This window comes from Mandrillus leucophaeus, unplaced genomic scaffold, assembly GCF_000951045.1.
Source record: "Mandrillus leucophaeus isolate KB7577 unplaced genomic scaffold, Mleu.le_1.0 Scaffold239, whole genome shotgun sequence".
Lineage (NCBI taxonomy): Eukaryota > Metazoa > Chordata > Mammalia > Primates > Cercopithecidae > Mandrillus > Mandrillus leucophaeus.
The window spans coordinates 4,239,970-4,260,785 of NW_012102465.1; the positions used below are offsets into that span (position 1 = coordinate 4,239,970).

Here is a 20,816-nt window from a genome sequence, read left to right on the forward strand (position 1 = left end):
TATTTGAAAGTGAAATACTAATTTTAAAATTTTGTGTAGTTACTAATTTTACATCACATGAAAATAAGAACATATAATGAAGGATTCCAAACACACAAGGCAAATAAAAAAGAAAAAGGGAAAGAACAATTTCAATGCTTACATTTCAACCCTTCTCTCTCTATCTTTTTTTTTTTCCTCTCTCTCTCACTCTTTTCCTCTCTCACTCTCTCTCTCTCAGTGTATATTGACACTATGGCAATTTTGATTAGGATTATTTAAGAAATGATAAAACGACTAGGTAAAGACTGAGTAAATCTTTAACACTAAAATCAAAAGATGAATGCCTAGTCATGAGCAAAATTCTTGTCAGAAACTGAAGTCAGAGTTTCTAAATTTTGGTCATTTATATTTTATTTACATGTTTTCATATACGAGGAATATGCATTCATTCATCTTTGATCATTGGTCATTGGTAGAGAAAATAAGAGAGAAATCCTAGACTATCAGAACTGTATTGTAATATTTACATGTCCTAGCACACCACAGTTCTACTTTAACAAAAACAACAAAAGATGATCAGTAATCAAGAAATTCACAAAAGGAAACATGCAAATTGCTGAATTTTTAGTTTTTATTTTTGTTTTTTAGATTTTACTTTTATAAATCTGTTGTCATTTTAGTTCATCATACTGTCAGTTATACATTTTCCATTAGCTTGGTCATTAACTGGGTTTTGGAAAAACTTATGAAATATCCTTAACCTATTTAACGTCTCCAAATTCACTGTTAAAAAAAAAAAAAGCACTATGCTCTGCAACTATTTTCTTTTTCACTTACACTTTTTTTAATAACTGGAGTCAGATAAGAAATATGAATTATAATTTTACTCCATGTATGCTGAAACCCAGCATGCACAAAAACAAGTGCCTCCCAGGCCCTTGGCCTAACTGATAAACTTAATAAATGTTTATGGAAATTGGTTATCTTGAACCGTACTGCATTGCAGGTGATGCTACTGGGACATGTGGCGATCCAGGCACTCCCGGCCATGGCTCTAGACAGGAAAGTGATTTCAGAACTAAAAGTACTGTACGTTTCGCTTGTGATACTGGTTATATCCTTCATGGCTCAGAAGAAAGAAAATGTTTAGCTAATGGCAGTTGGACCGGAAGGCAGCCAGAGTGCAAAGGTAATCTCAAGCAGAAATTAAATATCTTGGAACTACTGGATTTTAGTGTGTATCTAAATCCAAATGAGTACAACTAGGAAAATTACTCTTACTAGTTTTTTCTGCCTGCAACTATGAAATAAAACTGTTGTATTCCCGTTATACTGACACCATCTCGTAAGATAATTATGACTGATAATTAAAAAGAAAACCCTCATTGGTCATATATATGCAAACATTTTTCAAAACATAGCAAATGTGTAGATTTAAAAAACAATATATGTATTTGTTAAAAAGATTTATTCTTTCCTTTTTACAGTAGTCCCTCATCCGTGGAGAATATGTTCCAAGAGTTTTAGTGGGTGCCTGAAACCACAGATACTACCGAATCCTGTATTTCTATGATTTTTCACACATACCTGTAATAAAGTTTTATTTATAAATTAGGCACAGTGGGAGATTAACAACTATAATACTAAAATAAAACAATTATAGCAATATACTAAATAAGAGTTACGTGAATATGGTCTCTCACTCAAAATATCTTGTTGGACTGTGCTCACCCTTCTTGTGATCTTTTGATCTGATAACTAAGGCAGATATTAGGTGACTGACAAGTGGATATCATATACAGTGTGGGTACCTTGGACAAGGAATGATTCACTTTCTATGTGGGAAGATATGATTTCATCATGCTACTTAGAACTTAAAATATATAGATTGATTATTTCTGGAATTTTCCATATATTTTTAAACCATGATTGACCATGGCTAAGTGAAACTTTGGAAAGAATAGTGGATAAGGGGAGACTAGTGTACCTATGTTGTAGAGACAAGAGAAAATAATAAGTTGTTCTTACCCTAATATAATCTCAATGTCTGTCTTAGCTTCCAGTATGTAGAAATGGAAAACTATAGAAACATACAGAAATATGATTAAGATTTTTAATTGTAGAGTACAATTGTTAGTTACTAGAATTCACAACATCTAGGGTGTTTGAGTAACGGTTTAATTGTTCTGACTCAGAGTTAACATAATTAAATCTTTATAAGAGAGCCAGTTGTGGCTCAAGCCTGTAATCCCAACAGTTTGGGACACTGGAGCAGGGGGATCACTTAAGGCCAAGAGTTTGAACCAGCCTGGGTGGGACCCAGACTGAGACCACATCTCTACAAAAATTTTAAAAATTAACCCGGTGTGGTGGCATATGCCTGTAGTCCTAGCTACTCCAGATGCTAAGGCAGGAGGATCACTGAGTCCAGGAGTCAGAGGCCGCAGTGAACAATGATTATGCCACTGCACTCTAGCCTAGGTGACAGAACGAGACTGTGTTTCAAAAAAAAAAAAAGAAAAAAGAAAAGAAAAAAAAAAAGAAAAAAGAAACAAAGATAAAATGGAAAAAGAAAAATATTTTACAAAATTGACTAGTAAATAAAATGTTGGTGGAAAATTATCTTATTGACTTAACTGTTCTTTTTGTGATTATTTTATTGGAAAAACTAAACATGCAAAATATTTTTAAACTTACTTTATGTTGTACCAAACATATTGGTTTTGCAAACAGAAGACAATTCTCAATCAAACTTTCCTGAGGGTTTTTTGATTGACTATGCAATAGTAATATTTTTAATTATGTTTAGTATTTATATTCTAGAAAATACAGTTATTTTTTTTTAACTGGGTCAGTTTTAATAATCTTAAGAAAGAGTTGCAACTTAGTTGATATAGGGAAACGAGCTGGAAAACAGTGCTGAGTAAAATACAGTAAGGCAGATTAAACTGTTTATTTCTCAAACTTATTTTCCAAAGTCAAAGTCTTTTTAATGATGCTGTGGGCATCATTATACATGCAACATTGTGTGGGTGACATCTAAGTCAGTCCTTTGTTCAGCTGACCTACAAAATATTTTATAGACGAAATGCAGACTGGTGCTGATACTGCTTTGTTAGCATGCATATTATGGATAAAAGGAGAACTATGAGTTGTAGCAAGTATGATAGAATTAATATTTTTCTCACAAATGAAGCTCATACAAATCACTTACAAAAACAGACTTTAGTAGACAAATGGACAAAGAATATGAACAGAAAGCAGAAATCAAAAAAAACTGTAACCTACAGAAAAAATTCAACAGAACTACTAATAAAAAATATGATTAAATATTAAAGTATCATTTTTTACCTATTTTAAATATGCTAATATAAAGTTCTTGTGTGCAGGTATAGGACCAGCAAAACTAGAACTTTAAAAAATCTCAAAATGATTTATATTGTTGTATTTGGAGAGCAATTTGACAAAAATTGCTCTCAAAATGATAATGAATAGAATGATAAATATTCATGGGATGTATCTGTAGCTTCAGTTTATTACTTGACTTTTGTGGAATGTTTTCTAACAAAAATAGAAATATTAAAGAGAACACAAAATTATGAAAATGTATTTTTTATTTCTATTTATGAATAGCAATAATTTGGAACAAAACACAAAATTATGAAAATGTAATTTTTATTTCTATTTATGAGTAGCAATAATTTGGAACAATCTTACACTAGGAAAAGTATTGCTTAAGCAATTTTATGTTTACATAATCTAATAGTGCATAGTCAATAATATATTACAATATAGGCCATGAAGCAATATGAGAAAATGTACATTATATAAAACTTAGAAATAAGATTTAAAATTATGTACTCTATTAGAACCATGAGAAATGATGATGAGGAGAAAGTATGAAAGGAAATACACAAAAATAATACTAGGACACATTTGTGAAATTATTGGTATTTTTACTTTTTATTCCAAATGTTTTCTACTGTTGTTATATTACTTTAATACTTTATAATAAAACTTGAAAGTTTTTCAGAATGTGAAGGATAAACCACATGTAAAAATAAAAATATTAAATGATGTGTTTAAGTGACTTAATTTAATTAATAGAGAAATGCAAATTTGAAGAAAGTAACATTTTTGACAGATTCTTTTAAATGATGGCAAATGATGTTACAGAGAAGGTGTGAACACAAGCAAAGTCTTATGCTATCAATGCAAGTGTGTATTGTGATAATATCTTGAGTGATTCTATGGCAATATATTTCAAACAATTTAAATTTTTAATGTTTTAGGGTTTTTTATTGATACATATTTTTACATATTAATGGGGCATGTGTGATATTTTGTTACATGCATAAATGTGTAATGATCAAATCAGAATATTTATGATATCCATCACCACAAGCATTTATTATTTCTGTGTTGATAATATTTCAGGTCCTCACTTCTAGCTATTTTGAAATGTACAATACACTGTTGTTAATGACAGTTACGCTACTCAAAAATGATCCAGAAATTATTGTAGATATTTATCTTAAAAATAGAACTAATATACAGAGATATATATAAGTTCAAGTATATTATATCCAAAAATTATAGAAAAATAAAACCAAGCCAAACTAAATGTTTTTCAACAGGGAATTGGTTAGATAAATTATGAACTGTATGGAAAACCATACAGTTACTAAACTTTATGATAGAAAGATACCTTGATTGTAATTTTAAGTAAGAAAAATAGAATTTAAAAAGGGTAGTGAAATTAATATTTCACTGTTGTATATTCTATACCTAACACAAAGCCTAGAATATTGAAATAATTATATTCATATTAAAACATAATCATATATACATATATGCATATATAGATATCAGATTCTATTTTTTGGTGGTGGACTTTTAAGCAATCTTTACTTTCTTCCTTATACTTTTTGTTTTTTCATTTTAGAAATGACTACTTATTACTTTGATACAAGAAAACAAATGGTAACATGATTTTTAAAATAAGAGTTCTCTCTAGCAACAAAAGAAAAACAAACATATATACTTCCTATAAAGATGCATCACAAAAAATATTCAATTAACAAACATGTGTTATGTTTCAGCTTATTTCCTAGCCTGAATATGATTCAATGCTTTTATTATATGCTATCAGCATAATTCCTAGGAACTTGTACTAGATGAACAATCTGCTATTAACTAACTTTGTGAGATTGGGCAAGTTACTTAATCTTTCTGTGCCTCAGTTTACTATTAAGAAATGGTGGTGATGTTAACACTAACTCAGAGCATTTTTGTGACAAGTACATAATTTTGGAAAAGTTGTGGCTGTGACATATTAAGTGCTTAATGAATCTAAAAAAAAAATGGTAACTCTCTTTTGTATTAGTTTATGTCTGTTGACTGCTGAAAAATGACTCTTGTGAGAAGAGATGGTTTGGTTGACTAGTACTAAATGTAAATGCAGGTTTATTCACAGGCAACAATAAATCCTTTTTCTCCTAAATGTCAATATTGCAGAGGCAAGGTAGTTGCTGTTTCTTTTCATTGTATCCACTGGGCTTTAAGCATTCACTCATCATAGATGACACGCTTACCTTGTTTCATTTTAAGTTAATTTTACTTGTGCTTAGTTCAAATAAAATGTCGGGCCTGGGGCGGTGGCTCACGCTTGTAATCCCAGCACTTTGGGAGGCTGAGTTGGGCGGATCACGAGGTCAGGAGATCGAGATCCTGGCTAACACGGTGAAAACCCGTCTCTACTAAAAATACAAAAAATCAGTCGGGCGAGGTGGCGGGCGCCTGTAGTCCCAGCTACTCGGAGGCTGAGGCAGGAGAATGGCGTGAACCCGGGAGGCGGAGGTTGCAGTGAGCCAAGATCGCACCACTGCACTCCAGCCTGGGTGACAGAGCGAGACTCTGTCTCAAAAAAAAAAAAAAAAACAGATCTGGATAGATGAAATTTATGTATTAGGTGTGGAGGAATTAAAGTCAAGAGAACAGAAACAACAGTATGATTTGGCCATATCTTGAAACCACCCTGATTAAAGAAATTCTTGATTTTTATTGTGTGGAAATTTGACCCTGCCAAGGTCTCTATTTCAAAATAAAAATTACATGACATTTTAAAACAAAGATGATATTATCTCAAATCCTTCTTGTATTGTGTCAAGCTGCATATGGATCATGATATATAACAAGTAAATATGACCAAAATTTTATTTTAGGCAGGCACTAATGCATTTAGAAGAAAGTAATTATGCTTAACAACGAAGTAAAAATGTCTGCTATTATCATAGGTTCTGCTTAAAATATTATCTAGAGTTTGATTTTTATGTAAAATGAGTAAGGTTCTTGCCTACACATGCATACACACACACACGCGTGCGCACACACACACAGCAGTTATACAAATGATAGGCAAATACAAATATTTAAGATGCAGCAAGGAATGTAGATAGCATTTTGTGAAATTATAATCGTATTTCATATTCATAAAAGCCTTCACTTCTGTAAGGTACTAAAATGCCTTCTGATATTACAATAAAATTAAGCATTACATTTATATATTGTTGCTTTTAAGATAGATAGTTTAAAATTAACATATCATTGTTGACAAATAGGTAAACATATATATAAAAAGTTAATCATAAAAAGACATTTGTGTTTGTACCTTTTATTTATAATATATTGAAACAATGAAAACGATTACTAAAATTTCATTACTTTGTTTTTACTCAGTTTGGTTTTGGTACTCTGGTCTAGAAATAAAATGTATACGTTTTAATTCAAAACAGTTATGTACTTATATAAACAAAAATATACATGGATGCTTATAATATTAAAATTGTGTATCTGTCTTTTCTGAAATATCAATGTAATAAATCTCTGTTGCATCTCATCACTCATTGTTACATGTCTTCCAGTTTTACATGAGTTGCTCCTTAGGCAGAGATTCTTATAATCCTTCTCTAAAAGATTTTGTGATACCTGAAGTCAATACAGTACTCCTTGAATAATTATTTTACTCCGTAGAGTTTTTACTGAAGCTGCTAAAAAAATCTTAAGAAAATGTTATAATTTGCATCCCAGTAATTAAGCTAATAAAATTAACACACATTCATCTTGAATTTCAACTACCTAGATACTTTACTGCTTATTTTAGAGGTTTTTATTGTTTATTTGAATAATTTGAGATAATAGTTTAGTCATTAACTTTTTTGGGAAGAATTTCTAATTGCATTATTTTTATATATACTCTTAAACACTTTGTTTTATAGCTGTGCAGTGTGGTAACCCAGGAACCACAGCCAATGGGAAAGTCTTCCGAATTGATGGCACAGCATTTCCCAGTTCAGTCATTTATTCCTGCATGGAGGGATACATCCTTTCTGGACCTTCAGTTAGACAGTGCACAGCCAATGGAACATGGTCTGGAACTTTGCCTAACTGTACAAGTAAGTATATTCTCAATATTTAAAAATCATTAGTTATCTGAAAGTATTTATGAGTATATAAGTATTTTTGTATGTTTTGTAATTAATAAAACCATGTAAGGTTTTAAACATTTGGACTGCCTTTCAGATTAAAGGATTATAGTAGTTATTGTGGCTAGAGTGTACACTAATGACTTTAGGATAAGTTGGCTTATCAAGGTACTACATTAACTGGCAGTGGAAAGAGAGATCAGAGGAAGTCAGCACTAATAAATGTAATTTAACAGAATTTTGAGAACAATGATGATTTATAGCTGTAATTAAAATTAAAAATAGAATGGATGCAATTTTATTTTGTCGATATAACACATATTAATAGCAAAATTGGTTTTCAAAAGGCATACTGATTCTTTATGGGTTCTTGCACTGTTACAGGGAGTCTCAATAGCTGATTTGTTCTCTTGATATGTTAAAAATAGATGGCACTTTGGCCGGGCGCGGTGGCTCACGCCTGTAATCCCAGCACTTTGGGAGGCCGAGGTGGGCGGATCACAAGGTCAGGAGATCGAGACCACGGTGAAACCCCGTCTCTACTAAAAATACAAAAAATTAGCCGGGCGCGGTGGCGGGCGCCTGTAGTCCCAGCTACTCAGGAGGCTGAGGCAGGAGAATGGCATGAACCCGGGAGGCGGAGCTTGCAGTGAACCGAGATCGCGCCACTGCACTCCAGCCTGGGCGACAGAGCGAGACTCCGTCTCAAAAAAAAAAAAAAAAAAAAATAGATGGCACTTTGGAGATTATCCATTATAATAAAATTATTCACTTGAAGAAATTTTTGAAAAATGTGTTTAAAAGTCTTAAAATTATACACATTAATGCTTATTTGTAGAATAAGTAGTATTTAACCAACAATAATACACAACCATTGGAAATTATGGTTGTTTATTTTTATTAAGAAGAACTAGCACTTTTGGAGGCTGAGACGAGTGGATCGCTTGAGCCCAGGAGTTTGAGATCAGCCTGGGAAACATGGCAAAAACCCTGTCTCTACAAGAAAATACAAAAATTAGTCAGGTGTGGTGGTGCATGCCTGGAGTCCCTGATACTCAGGAGGCTGAGAAGAGAGGATCACCTGAGCCCAGAAAGTCAAGGATGCAGTGAACTCTGAAAGTGCCACTGCACTCCAGCCTGGGTGACAGAGTGAGATCCTGTCTCAAAAGAAAAATTGTTTAGACTGTGTGTTCACAGATTCTAAGTATCATGAGAGGAGGTTACTGAAGCCTCTGCAGCAAAGGAAACTTGGGGATACTAGTGGGAGGGCCTTTTGTATTGCAATTTGGACAGAGTATATATGCTTTTGCTGACCAAATAATTACCAGAAAATTAACTGAGAAGGCAGGGCCTTGTATGGTGTGTGGTGAGATGATCTTCCTTTTTTTCTGGGCTCCTTTTGGTTTGCATTTTATGGATGAAGGGGTCAAATGAATCTGTTGCCCTCAAAGTAATGGCATATATGCATTCCTGGAGAAAATCAGGTGTAGTTAATATCTTGCATGCAAAGTTTGTGTGCAGTGTCACACAAGGGCTGTTGAGATACCCATGTATATTGTATCTCTTCAAAAGTGAAAACAAACTATGCTTGGGAAGCTGTTGAAATAAGCACTGAATAGAACGTATTCACTAAACCTATAATAGCAAAATATTTTCCAGTTATTGATAGGAACCAGCAACTTCAGTAATACTGATATGCAAGTCTTAATCAGGGGCATCAGGGTATTTAGGCTGTGGTAATCCACTTTCCCATGCCATTTATTTTTATCAGATTTAAACAGTGAACAAATTGGACTATTTAAAGTGATGGCAGTAGGAACAATAGTTGTTTCCTTCAGTAGGTGTTATTTGATGGTTCTTAATTACTGTAGACCTTGTTTTAATTTAAGTTGGGCTGTATTAACTATTATAATCAGAAGGACAGGTGTAAGCGGCTCCATTTTGCCAAGCTAATTGTAAATGCCAGATAATTAATATTAATTTATTACTAATTGGTTCAAAATGTCCATATCAGATGCTTTAGGCCAATGGGCACTCTGACCATGAGGAATTTAGGCAAAGCAATAGTTTCAATGTTTAAGGTGAGACGTACATGTTTGCCTTCTGTTTTATGTTTGGTAACTCCTCTAAAGTACAGAAGACACGTTGTACATTCAGTGTTTTCTCCTTATATAGCTGTAATTTGAGGCCTGGTATCTATTAAGGCCACAAAGATTTTTTAAGTACTACATATCAGACAGAATATGTTAATTTAAAACCCGTATTGTAGAGATGTGAAATCCAATTCATGTTCTTTTATCTTTCTGTTGAATAACTATTTTAGAAAATTTTGTATTTTCAATGAGTCCAGTTGTGGATCTTTATGTCAATTTTTGTTTCTTCTCCCTGTCTCCTCGTGTTTATTGTTGTTGTTGTTGTTGGGGGGGTGGAGTTATAAGATACACTTCAGGAAGAAGGACCATCTTCTCTACTCTGTCCATATTTACAAGTATCTTCCTCCAGAGAGTTCCAAATCACTATTTTAAATGTTGGGGGTCTCCCACAGGGCAGTTGTTACTTTATTGGGTATAGGGACTCCAGGCTTAAGTCAGGTTTGAATTAAGCCCACAGCTGTGCTATGGGATGACATGGGTGTTCTTCATCTATAACTCTGAGAACCAGAATCTTTTTGATGACAGACACATAGACAGTAGCAACAACAACAAAGGTATTACAAGGTTCCTACTGAGCCATCTGTCTTTAGATGTGAAGCAAAGAGAGAGGTTTCAGTAGAAATTAAAACAGCCTAAACTTCTATAATTAAAGAATCTAGCATACTGATAGTGTTTATATGTGGTGATCAAATTAAATTAGGACCAGTGCCTCAGATTCCTTCTCATTAATTTGCAATGAAAGTAAATTTAAATAGATGATTGGTAGAATCATATTATTTTGGGGATTGTCCTAGACTCACATTGCCTAGATCAAGAAACTCAGGCATTAAAGCATTTAAAGCATTTCCTAACTACTGGCAGAGCTCAACACTAAACAATAATTTCATCCATATTTCACATATATAGATGAAATTTTCCATTCATGTTAATTATTCTCTATACCCACTAGAAGGCTAATTTCAAGTATAAATATGTTTTTAATAAATTTTGATTTGTTATAATTGCCTTTGTAGACACAATTTTTATGGTTGCTATATGCCAGGACTTTATAAATTTTATGGTTACTATATGCCAGTTACTATATGAATTTGAAATAAATTATATGAGGTATCCCAGTTACTATATGAATTTGAATTAAATTAATGAGGTATGCAAAAACTTTAAAGTAGCTGAACTTTTCAAACCAACATCTTAATAGCAATTTTTAGAAAACCTGAATGTCTTAGTCTATTTGTGCTGCTATAATAAAATTCCTGAGAGGGGTTAAATATTAAAGAACAAACATTTATTTCTTAAAATTCTGGAGGCTGAGAAGTCCAAGATCAAGGTGCCAGCAGATCCTGTGTCTGGTGAGGGCTACTTGTTGCTTCTAAGATGGCACCTTGTTGCCGTGTCCTCACATGATAAAAGGGGTGCATGTTATGCCCTGACTGGCAGAAGGTAAAAGAGCACAAAGGGGCCTAGCTATTAATAACGCCCTCCCACACTTTCAGAAGGCACTAACCTTATTCGTGAGGAGAGGGCCCTCATGACTTAATAACTTCCTAAAGTCCCTACCTTTTAATACTATTGAATTGGGGGTTAAATTAGCACATGAATTTTGAGGACACATTAAAACCATAGCACTAAAGAAGCAAAGCCTTTATTCCTTTTATGCTAATTGTTTTATTTCTTCTCATAAATAATAATATCTGTTATTGAGTGCTTACCATTTGTTCATATTTCTGCTGATTTACATAATTATCTGCATTATTACAACAAATCTATGAGATATATACTATTACCTATTTATTTCACATTCAAATAAATGGTTCCTTAGAGAGGAAACAACTTACTTTTCCATGGGAACACAGCTAGTAACTGTAGAATCTAAGATTTAAACCCAAGTCTGTTTCACTCAAGAATCCATGTTCTTGAGTATACTTTTATCTCTTCTTCTGTATTTTTCTCCATTTAGTTTTCTTACTTTATTCTGTCTTTACTACAATGGTCAAATGTATATGACATACTGTAATAAATAGAACATTGGTAATAAGGCATATGAAAATGTCTCATTAATTTATGACCAATTTCTCTAAAAAATTTCTAATTTCTGTTTTCTCTGCATTTACCAATTTGGATTTTGCAAAATTACATCATTTCTTAATGAAACGACCATTTATAAAATTTGTTTTTGTTAAGCAATACTTCCAGTTTAACATTACAGTTTCTTCTTTATTATCAATGATATTTTTGTCAGATATACAAAGCAAATGTAATATAAGTCAATAAACAAGTCTGCAGATCTCACAAGAGATGAGATATTTTAATGTGATGAGTCAAAGCAAGTGAGCAAGAGTGCTCGTTGAATCTCATACATAATCACTGACAAAGAGGATCTACTAGCTTTATGACAATATCGGTTCAAAGACAGAAAATCAGCAAGACTGATTATATGATAAATGTTTCAATGTAGGGTGATTTGAGCATGAAAGAATAAATAGAGGCCCTTGAGAAAATTAATAATGCCTTTAAAATATAGTTAAACTATGTGGTGAAAACAAAATATAAAGACTTCAATTTTATTTGGATTTCTTTTTACTTTTTGATCATAAGATTTTGGTCACTTTAAGAGGTTTTTGATTGTTTTTACCTTGGCTAGTTATCCTTGGGCAATTAGTTCCTCCTGAGTAATGAAAAATCAGAGGAATAATCCAATTTTTAGCTTTTCAAAAATCTTTAACTTATATTAGAGCAATTGCTTTTCTAAAATACCTTTAAAAATAAAGTAGAAAGATAATTGTTAGTATATAATGGAATTGGATTTTTTATAGATTCAGTTAATAAAAAATAATTTAAACAAAACTTACTATCATTGGTCACTTTGCCAGGAACTGAGAAGACATAGTTCAGTCGGTAAGGTATCTGTTCCCTAATATTTCACAGACCAGTGAGGTAACGTTGGCATTCCAAGCATTTTTGACCTTTGAGAATTTCCCACTGGAGTTATTTGCAACTGTACCTTTTCATTTGCTTGACTGTCCAGCAGTAACACACACACACACACACACACACACACACACACACACACACACACCCCTCTGTTTTTTAGAAATTCGAGTTCAATTAAATGTGGTAATGTGTCAGCTGTGATTTTCCTTGTTCATTTCAATGATTTTATAAACATTTTTGGAATATATATGATTTAATAATAATGATAAAGTCTCCAATCCCCTATGCTTGGCCATAGTAGAGATGTTGTTGTTAAAAGCATAAACTTTTACTCATCTAAATTCTACCTGCTGTTATTCAACTGGCTTCAGACTATACGTGAGTTGGGAAATTGCAAGTCTAATTAATCTGTCTCTAAAAGTATGCCTCACAAGCAAAATCTTTTCCCTTTTCTCAACACTCATTGTTTGTAATTCCAGACATGCCCTCATTAAGCCCACTACCAGTGGTGGAAGGAGAAGTTTCCTCAGAATAACTAGTTGCCTCCTGGGTGGGTAAAATATTGTATCTTGAAATCAAGATCATGCATTCAAATGTTATGCACACTTTGACAGAGGAATTATAAATGTGAAGAAACATGCACAGAACTAAACCAAACTAGAAGGAAAACATATATGCCATAATACCAGATAGCTCAAATCAATACCTTGATTAAAAATGTAGTGAAGTTATTTTCTATGATGTTCAGACACAGAAGATATAGTAAGTCCATGTAATTACTCTTTCAAAAATACATTTTTTTTTTGTCAGTACGAAATGCTTTGGGATATTAATTATAAGAGGATCCTTAACTTTCAATGTCTAACAGGCAGTACCACCTCTGTTACCTAAAGCCCATCATATACAGAGTGCATATGGTGTTTTGGGAAAGAGACACAAACAGTGCTGGGGCAGGGCTTGCCAAGTAGAGTAAGAATTAGCTTTCTGGTCTAAAAAGACATGCTCTTATTCATTTTCTTGGATGATATTTTTAGAAACTGACTGGACTTCTGCTTCCAAAATTACCGATGCCCAGCACCCTGCATCTGGGAAGTCTTGTTCCTTTGGGCTAAAGACACCATATTTAATCAGGTCCAGGTGATAAATGAATCTAAGTCTTCTTTTTCCAAATAACCACTATAGAAATGCCCCTGAGTGAATTTTTGTCACAAATCTGAAAATTCTCAAAGATGTTTTTCCAATAGAGGACAGGTCAGGAAGATGGGGTTAGTCTTACACAAGAGAGGGCTGGGGATATTCCAGCATAAAACTGAGTGAAGTGAAGATAAAAAATAATCTAAATCTCTTCAAGGAGTGTGAGCTATTCCTCAGTGCAGCGGTTCTCAACTGGAGAGGATTTTGCTTCCCAGGGGACATTCGGAAATGTTTGAAGATACTTTTTGATGGTCACAGTGCAGGGGGAGGGGGTGCTTTTGTATCTAGCAGGTAGACGCCAGAGATATATCGCAGAACATTCTACAATGCACAGAGCAGCCCCTCACAACCAAGAATTATTTGACTGAAATTGTCAATAGGTTCAAGCTTAAGGTAGAGAAACCCCACCTTTTGAGATCCAAAGAAGAAACCAACTTTTGAATATGGAGATTATGTAAAATCAAAAGCATTATGAGAGGAATGGTTTAGCCATCTTTCTGGAACTTCATTTTGCTACAGTAGAACACTGTTCTGGTCTTGAAGCTAGAAATCTGGCAGAGCACATACATGTGTAATGATGCTCAAGCAAGCATGTTCATTGCTCCATTGTCTGTAATAGAAAAACAATAGAATAACTCAAACTCCAGTCCATAGGGATTTGGTTGCATAAATTATATTGCATGGGATTAATATGCCATTAAAATAGTATGCTTGTCTATGTATATTAATCGTTACATGCAAAAATATCCATTAGATATTGAATGAAAAACTGAATTCTGTGAAAAAAGTAATGTGATTTCATTTGATTTTAAAATGCACATTTATAATGCTTGTATAAGAAGTTAAAAGAGAAAGTAGTTTTAAAGCGGCATAGATTAACTAGAATTACCACAATTATGTTTTATTTGTAGCATAGAGGTTATTTACTTGGATTTATCATAAATGATGCCAGATGGGCATCAATTACATATAGGCCAAAGAGAAACCTCCCACAAAACAAATTCAGACCTTTCAAATAATTTATGTGTTTTTGAGAATTTGAGCTGACAACTTAACGATTCCTTTACATACTCATTCATTTATTTATCCTTCAAACAGATATTTAATCTCTTATGATGAATCACACACTAGATGAGACTCTTAAGAAAACAGCATACAAGAGTCAAAATATCTGCCTTTATGGAGTTTATTGGCGTGTTTGTGTGAGAGAGATGTGTGTTTAGGAAGGTTGATGATCTTCTTATCATGCAATGGTATCTCTGAATTTGTTATCATGCGACGATATCTCTGAATTTTAGGGTGAAGGCCTAAAGAGTTACTATTCTAAGGTTTTTTCCTGAAAAAACCAAAAGCCTTTTTTTGGTTGTTGCTGAAAACAAGCTGGTAGTGAATGAATTGACTTGCAGAGCAGGTGCTGTTTACAAAGACTGTTGCTCTTGGAAACTGCCCCTTTGACTAGCCTTTGCTTCAATAGAAAGTCACCAAACAAACCCTTCTAAAGCTTTTGTTGTCAGGCATTTCATTCATGGGGCTGCCATGATGTGCAGAACTCTTTCTTCGTGCATCTGTAAAATAAACGGTCTGTCCTCTCTTTTGGTGGCTGCATCTCAGCTCATGTGCCCTATGACCAGGCTGGCTGTTTCTCCTTGCCAAGATTCTAATGCAATCTGGAAAGCACTGCCCAGAAAACAACAACACTTTATAGGTGCTCTCTTTAATTTCCTCTTCCTAATTAAAAATCTTGGTTATAAATATAAAATAATATAATATATTGAAGGCTTATACTTATTTTTACATTTTTGTAAATTTTTAAACTGTAAAAAGAGATAATATATTGTCAGTAAATGAGTAGGATTATTTGATTTTCTGTCCAACTCAGTTGTATCATTAAAAAAAAAATCTTTTTACTCCCTAATAATCATAGCAAAGAAAGCAGTCCTGAATATAAAACTCTATTATGATTGAGTTTGATTATACTGTTTCTCTATTTGATGAAAGAAACACTCAAAGAGTTTAATTTCATCAGACTATCTTAAGGGCTCCAAAAGTTATGAAGTTGAGTGCTCTGAACAATGCTCTTTAATTTAAATGCCATTTTCATAATCTTAAAACTTCTCAGAATCAACAGAATAGAATATAAAAGGAATCTTGACATTAATAACTCTTAGTGGTAACATAATAAATACTATGTAACTAAGGCGTTATTAAGGTTTTCCATGCCTTAATTCATTCTTAGTCTTTAATCCTGGATCTCCAAAATATTGGGAAAAGTGAATTTTAAAAAGAGAGAAAAAGGAGTAGACAGAGAGAGAGAGAGCGAGAGCGAGAGAGAGAGAGAGAGAGAGAGAGAGGAGAGAGAGAGAGAGAGAGAATAACCCAGATTTACCTGGAGAAATTACCCTTTTATGAACCAAAAGATTTAGCAGACTAAAAGGCATATAAGTATACTACAGTTTTTTATCTCCAGAAAATAAAGTGTAACTTGTACTTCTTGTTTTCTTAGCTGCCAGAAAGTTTTTAGCCAATTTGCTGCCCAAATTATGCTTAAATCCTGTGCCTCAAAACAGTTAGCACTTGTGTGACATACATAATCTTTGTTATGTTTGAATCTTATGTTTGTATTTAAACAAAACACATTTTTAATAAAATGGTTATTTGTGTTTCTAAACTGTCTCAAATCTTTCTGAAACATTTTGGGTGGCATTATAAAGAAATGATAATATTATATATGTACTCACACTCACGGGCATGAGACCAGCGCAATTCATAGAACCTCATGCTCAGAAGAGTCTTCTGCTTATAGTTTAATGCTCTGTGATAACCATCTCAAAATTCTTAATAATTTTATCTTCAAATCAACGTTTTGTAATTGAAGTCCACTGGAACAGTGGAGCATATGCTGAGGGCTTGGAGCTTCTGTTCATGTGCAGTCTGCCTTGTTGCCTTCTTTCTTGTGTCCTTGGGATGGGTCTAGACCTTTTACTTCCAACAACCTGGTGCCCCTGGCCCTGCATGGCCTCCCCATTTCCATTCCTGCTCTGGAAAATGTGACACCCCCACCTAGCTCATCCATTGTATCACCAGTAAAGAGAAGTTCACATTACACTGTTGTCCTACCTCCTTTTAGGGATTGAATGCAAACGTGGGATGGTCAGAGTTGGATATATTAATGGAGTCTTGGGGCAGAACAGAGCAGTGACAGTCCCTATTTGGGCCTAGAAGCACCATCACGTATTGGTCAAGGACTTGGATGGGATGGTCCCTCATACATCTGCATTTCTTATAACAAGCACATTCCAGAGTGAAGGTTGCAATTTCCTGGGGGTTGTCTTTCTGAGTGACACTGCAGAACATATGCTCTCCATCCAGCATGCCTGATAAATTAGATATTTCAGTAGCCATATATAGGAATATGGATTTCATGTATTATGTTAGAAATCTGAGTCTGCAGATTATTTTCTGTGTGGTCTTATAGTGAAGGTTAGAAGAGGTTACTGCATCAAATTCACTACAACATAATGACATATTAACCTAGCCTTTTCAGGGGCTAAATGACAGTTTCTGAACCATATGTGTAGAATCTCTAATAAGCATACCTGATCATAATCAGTAGTTGCCAGTATGTGGTTTAAATATGCTGATGTTTTACGATTTAAAATGAGCATGATAACTAATTTTCCTGCTTATATATTAAGTATGCCATATGCTTACTACTCCTTTCCATTAAATACATGCCACATTAACCATCTGCTCTTCTAATCCAATACTGACAGTAATCAGTTGTGGAGACCCAGGTATACCAGCCAATGGACTGAGATATGGAGATGATTATGTGGTTGGACAAAATGTTTCTTACATGTGCCAGCCAGGCTACACGATGGAACTGAATGGCTCCAGAATCAGGACTTGTACAATTAATGGCACATGGAGTGGAGTAATGCCAACTTGCAGAGGTATGATAATGATTTCTTCAACATTTAAAAATGGTAACCAGTACATATTTTCCTATTTTTATATACAAATTTAAAGTATACTTAATTTTTTTTAGTTCAAGATTGCATTTATTTTTCTAGTACTAAAAATGACTGTTTTTTAAAAACATTATTTTAATATATAGAATTTAAAATATTTTGACTAAAACATTATATCTTATTGTGAGTAATGACAATAAGCTTTAATGACCAAAAGAAGTAAAATATTATGTCCATATTCACCACTGTTACTTATATTAATTGATGAATATTTTCAAAAGAATATAACCTTGATGAATTGTAACTGTAATTTGCTGATCCACTTGGGTCAAGTTATTCAAGGATGGGGAAAAATACTTTCCATAATTCGAGAACAGCCAGCCTGAATTATAGAACTGTACTTTTTCTTAAATAATGGGAAAACTTGTTTTTTCATATAATACAATCTAGAATTAATCTGTTAGTCAATACAGGCATAAATTTGCTACGTTATGCTGCTTGTTTTTCCACTGGAAATATTTTTATAAATATTTTGGCCAATTTTTATGATTACTTATAGAATACTGTACATGCAATGTCAGACAACTTATTGTTTTATAATAATTAGATTTTTAATAATTAAGATTTTTCATTTAGATTTCTATTTAAATGTTTGTGAATTAATAGTTTAATATCTTACTGACCTATAATCTAACAAAATTAATAATTTCAATGTGTTTGTCTTTCCTCATTGATTGTTAAGTTTCTGTATCAGATTACCGTAAATACACAGTATATGAAAATATATGAACAGACATTTTATATTTTAGATGTTATTCTATACACTTATTAATTCATACTGATATGAATTAGATATTACTCAACTGTAAAAAGTTATTCATATATGTTTTTAGTCCTCATAATACAGTCATTCCTAATATTTAGATTTTGAAGTTGATACCCTTCCTTATCCTTGCATCTCTATCTTATCCAACCTGTCTTTGTTTAAAGATAACTTAAAACAATTTAAACAAAATACATTTAAAAAAAATTAAAAATGCGTTTATAATCCCTGTAATAATAAGGTGTAACATATGAATCTAAGTGATTAAGGGAACTAACTTGGAATATTATAATAAGATATACAACCTGCATTTTCAAAAATGTCACAGAACTACTTCAAATTCCATGGTTAAGATGCTGATACTATATATAGCCAAATAACCCAAGTCTTGTCTGTCTAAAGGTCATTGGAAAATAATTTTATATAAAACCAATAATTTATCACTTACAGTATACTAGATTGAAGGTCAGTCTCTGTTTGCCTTCTCTGAGATGTCAAACAGCTTGCTATTTTGTAAGAATCTCCGACAACCGATAGCCATTATGTTGCCAAGAAAAAGTTACATCCTACAGGGATTAATTCCAGGGATGTCTCAGGAATACTACTGGGAGAATAAAACATGTCACAACGTATTGTCCTCACAAAGGTTAAATTAGCACATATGCTTCTTCTAATGATATTTATTTATATCTTTAACACTCAGGATATTTCAACAGCTGTGTCTAATTACTTTTAATGTAATTGCAGCTGTTACGTGCCCAACTCCTCCCCAGATCTCTAATGGAAGGCTGGAAGGAACAAATTTCGACTGGGGCTTTAGTATTAGCTACATCTGTTCTCCAGGCTATGAGCTCTCCTTCCCTGCTGTTTTGACCTGTGTAGGGAACGGTACCTGGAGTGGTGAAGTACCGCAGTGCTTACGTAAGTACGATTTCAAGTGACAACTGTTACTTAAATTTTTCAAATTTTTCTAGCGCAAATATGAGATTGTTAAGCTTCCTTCAATGCCTAATCAGGGTTCAAAGAAAAATCACTATTTACTACCAATGTAGCTACTTTTCATGTAATTAAACCATTGTTTCTCCTTCTCTGATTCAAAATTTTACACTAAAAGGTTTTGTTTATAGACTTCTCTTATTTTTCAAAATTATTTCTCAAATTAGAGACAGCCTAAAATTTATTCTACTGCTTGAAAATTATTTTTATTTACGTCCTTTTTGTCTTAGCCGAATACCCTGAAATTTGTTCCCAAATCTTTTTTGGCAATAAATCCATGTCACTTCTACATATTTGTTCAAATAAAGTTCTTATGATGGCATTTGTCTGACAATGATTGGGATTATACATCTAAAATTACCAGGGTAAACATAGAGATAAAGGGGGTTTTGTTTGTTTGCCTTTTTCTTTTTTTTTTTTTTTTTAACAGAGGTTGCTGTATACTATATACCTAGCAAGTGTTACTTCAAGATTAATTTGGAAGAATACAAAACAAAACAAACTCCTCTTGCAGTTTTACATAAATGATTGTAGAACATTATCTGGACAGTATAGTCATTCAGAGAGTTGTCTAGTATTATCCTGTTCCTGGTCCTTTTTTCCTTCCCAGCACAGGATAGAGGAAGATTCTACCTGTCTCATGGCTTTGACATTATGCAGAGCTAACCGTCTAAGTTGCTTAGGACCCTCCAGGGTTTTCTCACTTCATTCAAATTGGAAACTAAATCCCCTATATGCTCATAGGACTTTTTTCTTGTATTCCTTTGATTTCATCATATCTTACTACTCACCCCCTCATCCACTCTGCTCCAGAAACCCAGGCCTTCTTACTTTTCTTTGAGCCCTCAGCTATGCTTTTACAAGAGGGCTTTTATGTTCACTATTCACTTTACCTGAAAATTTCCTTTTATTCCTTCAGCTTTTTACTAAAAATTTCTCTTTTCAGTATTGCCTTCTCTGGTGCCCTTATTTGAATTTCATCACTGACATATAACACTTCCCTTCCAGGCTTTATTTATTCTCCTTAACACTCCCCTTTCACTTCTTATTTTTTCTTAAGACATACTATACATTTTATTTACCTTGTTTATTTGAACTATGTCCTCTACTCAAATTTATACTCCCTGAAAGCAGAGAATTTTTTTTTGTTGTTGTTGTTTTATTCGCTGCTGTGGCCCTGGAATATAGCATAGTCCTTGGCAGATATAAAAACTATATTGCTATAGTAATTAAAACAGTATGGTATTGATGTGGGTATAGAAAGCAAAACAATGTTATAGAG

The 20,816-nt window shown here is 33.2% G+C and overlaps 1 protein-coding gene across 3 annotated transcripts in view; it reads left to right on the forward strand.

Moving 5' to 3' along the window:
* The window catches only part of CSMD3 (CUB and Sushi multiple domains 3), a 1,277,440-nt gene that overhangs the window by 1,217,757 nt on the left and 38,867 nt on the right, over positions 1–20,816 (forward strand). For all 3 annotated transcript variants that reach the window (XM_011982326.1, XM_011982327.1, XM_011982328.1), the window contains 4 exons: positions 989–1,171; positions 7,260–7,436; positions 17,518–17,697; positions 19,286–19,459. In XM_011982326.1, coding sequence (XP_011837716.1) covers positions 989–1,171; positions 7,260–7,436; positions 17,518–17,697; positions 19,286–19,459 — 714 coding nt within the window. The remainder of the gene's footprint in view (positions 1–988; positions 1,172–7,259; positions 7,437–17,517; positions 17,698–19,285; positions 19,460–20,816) is intronic.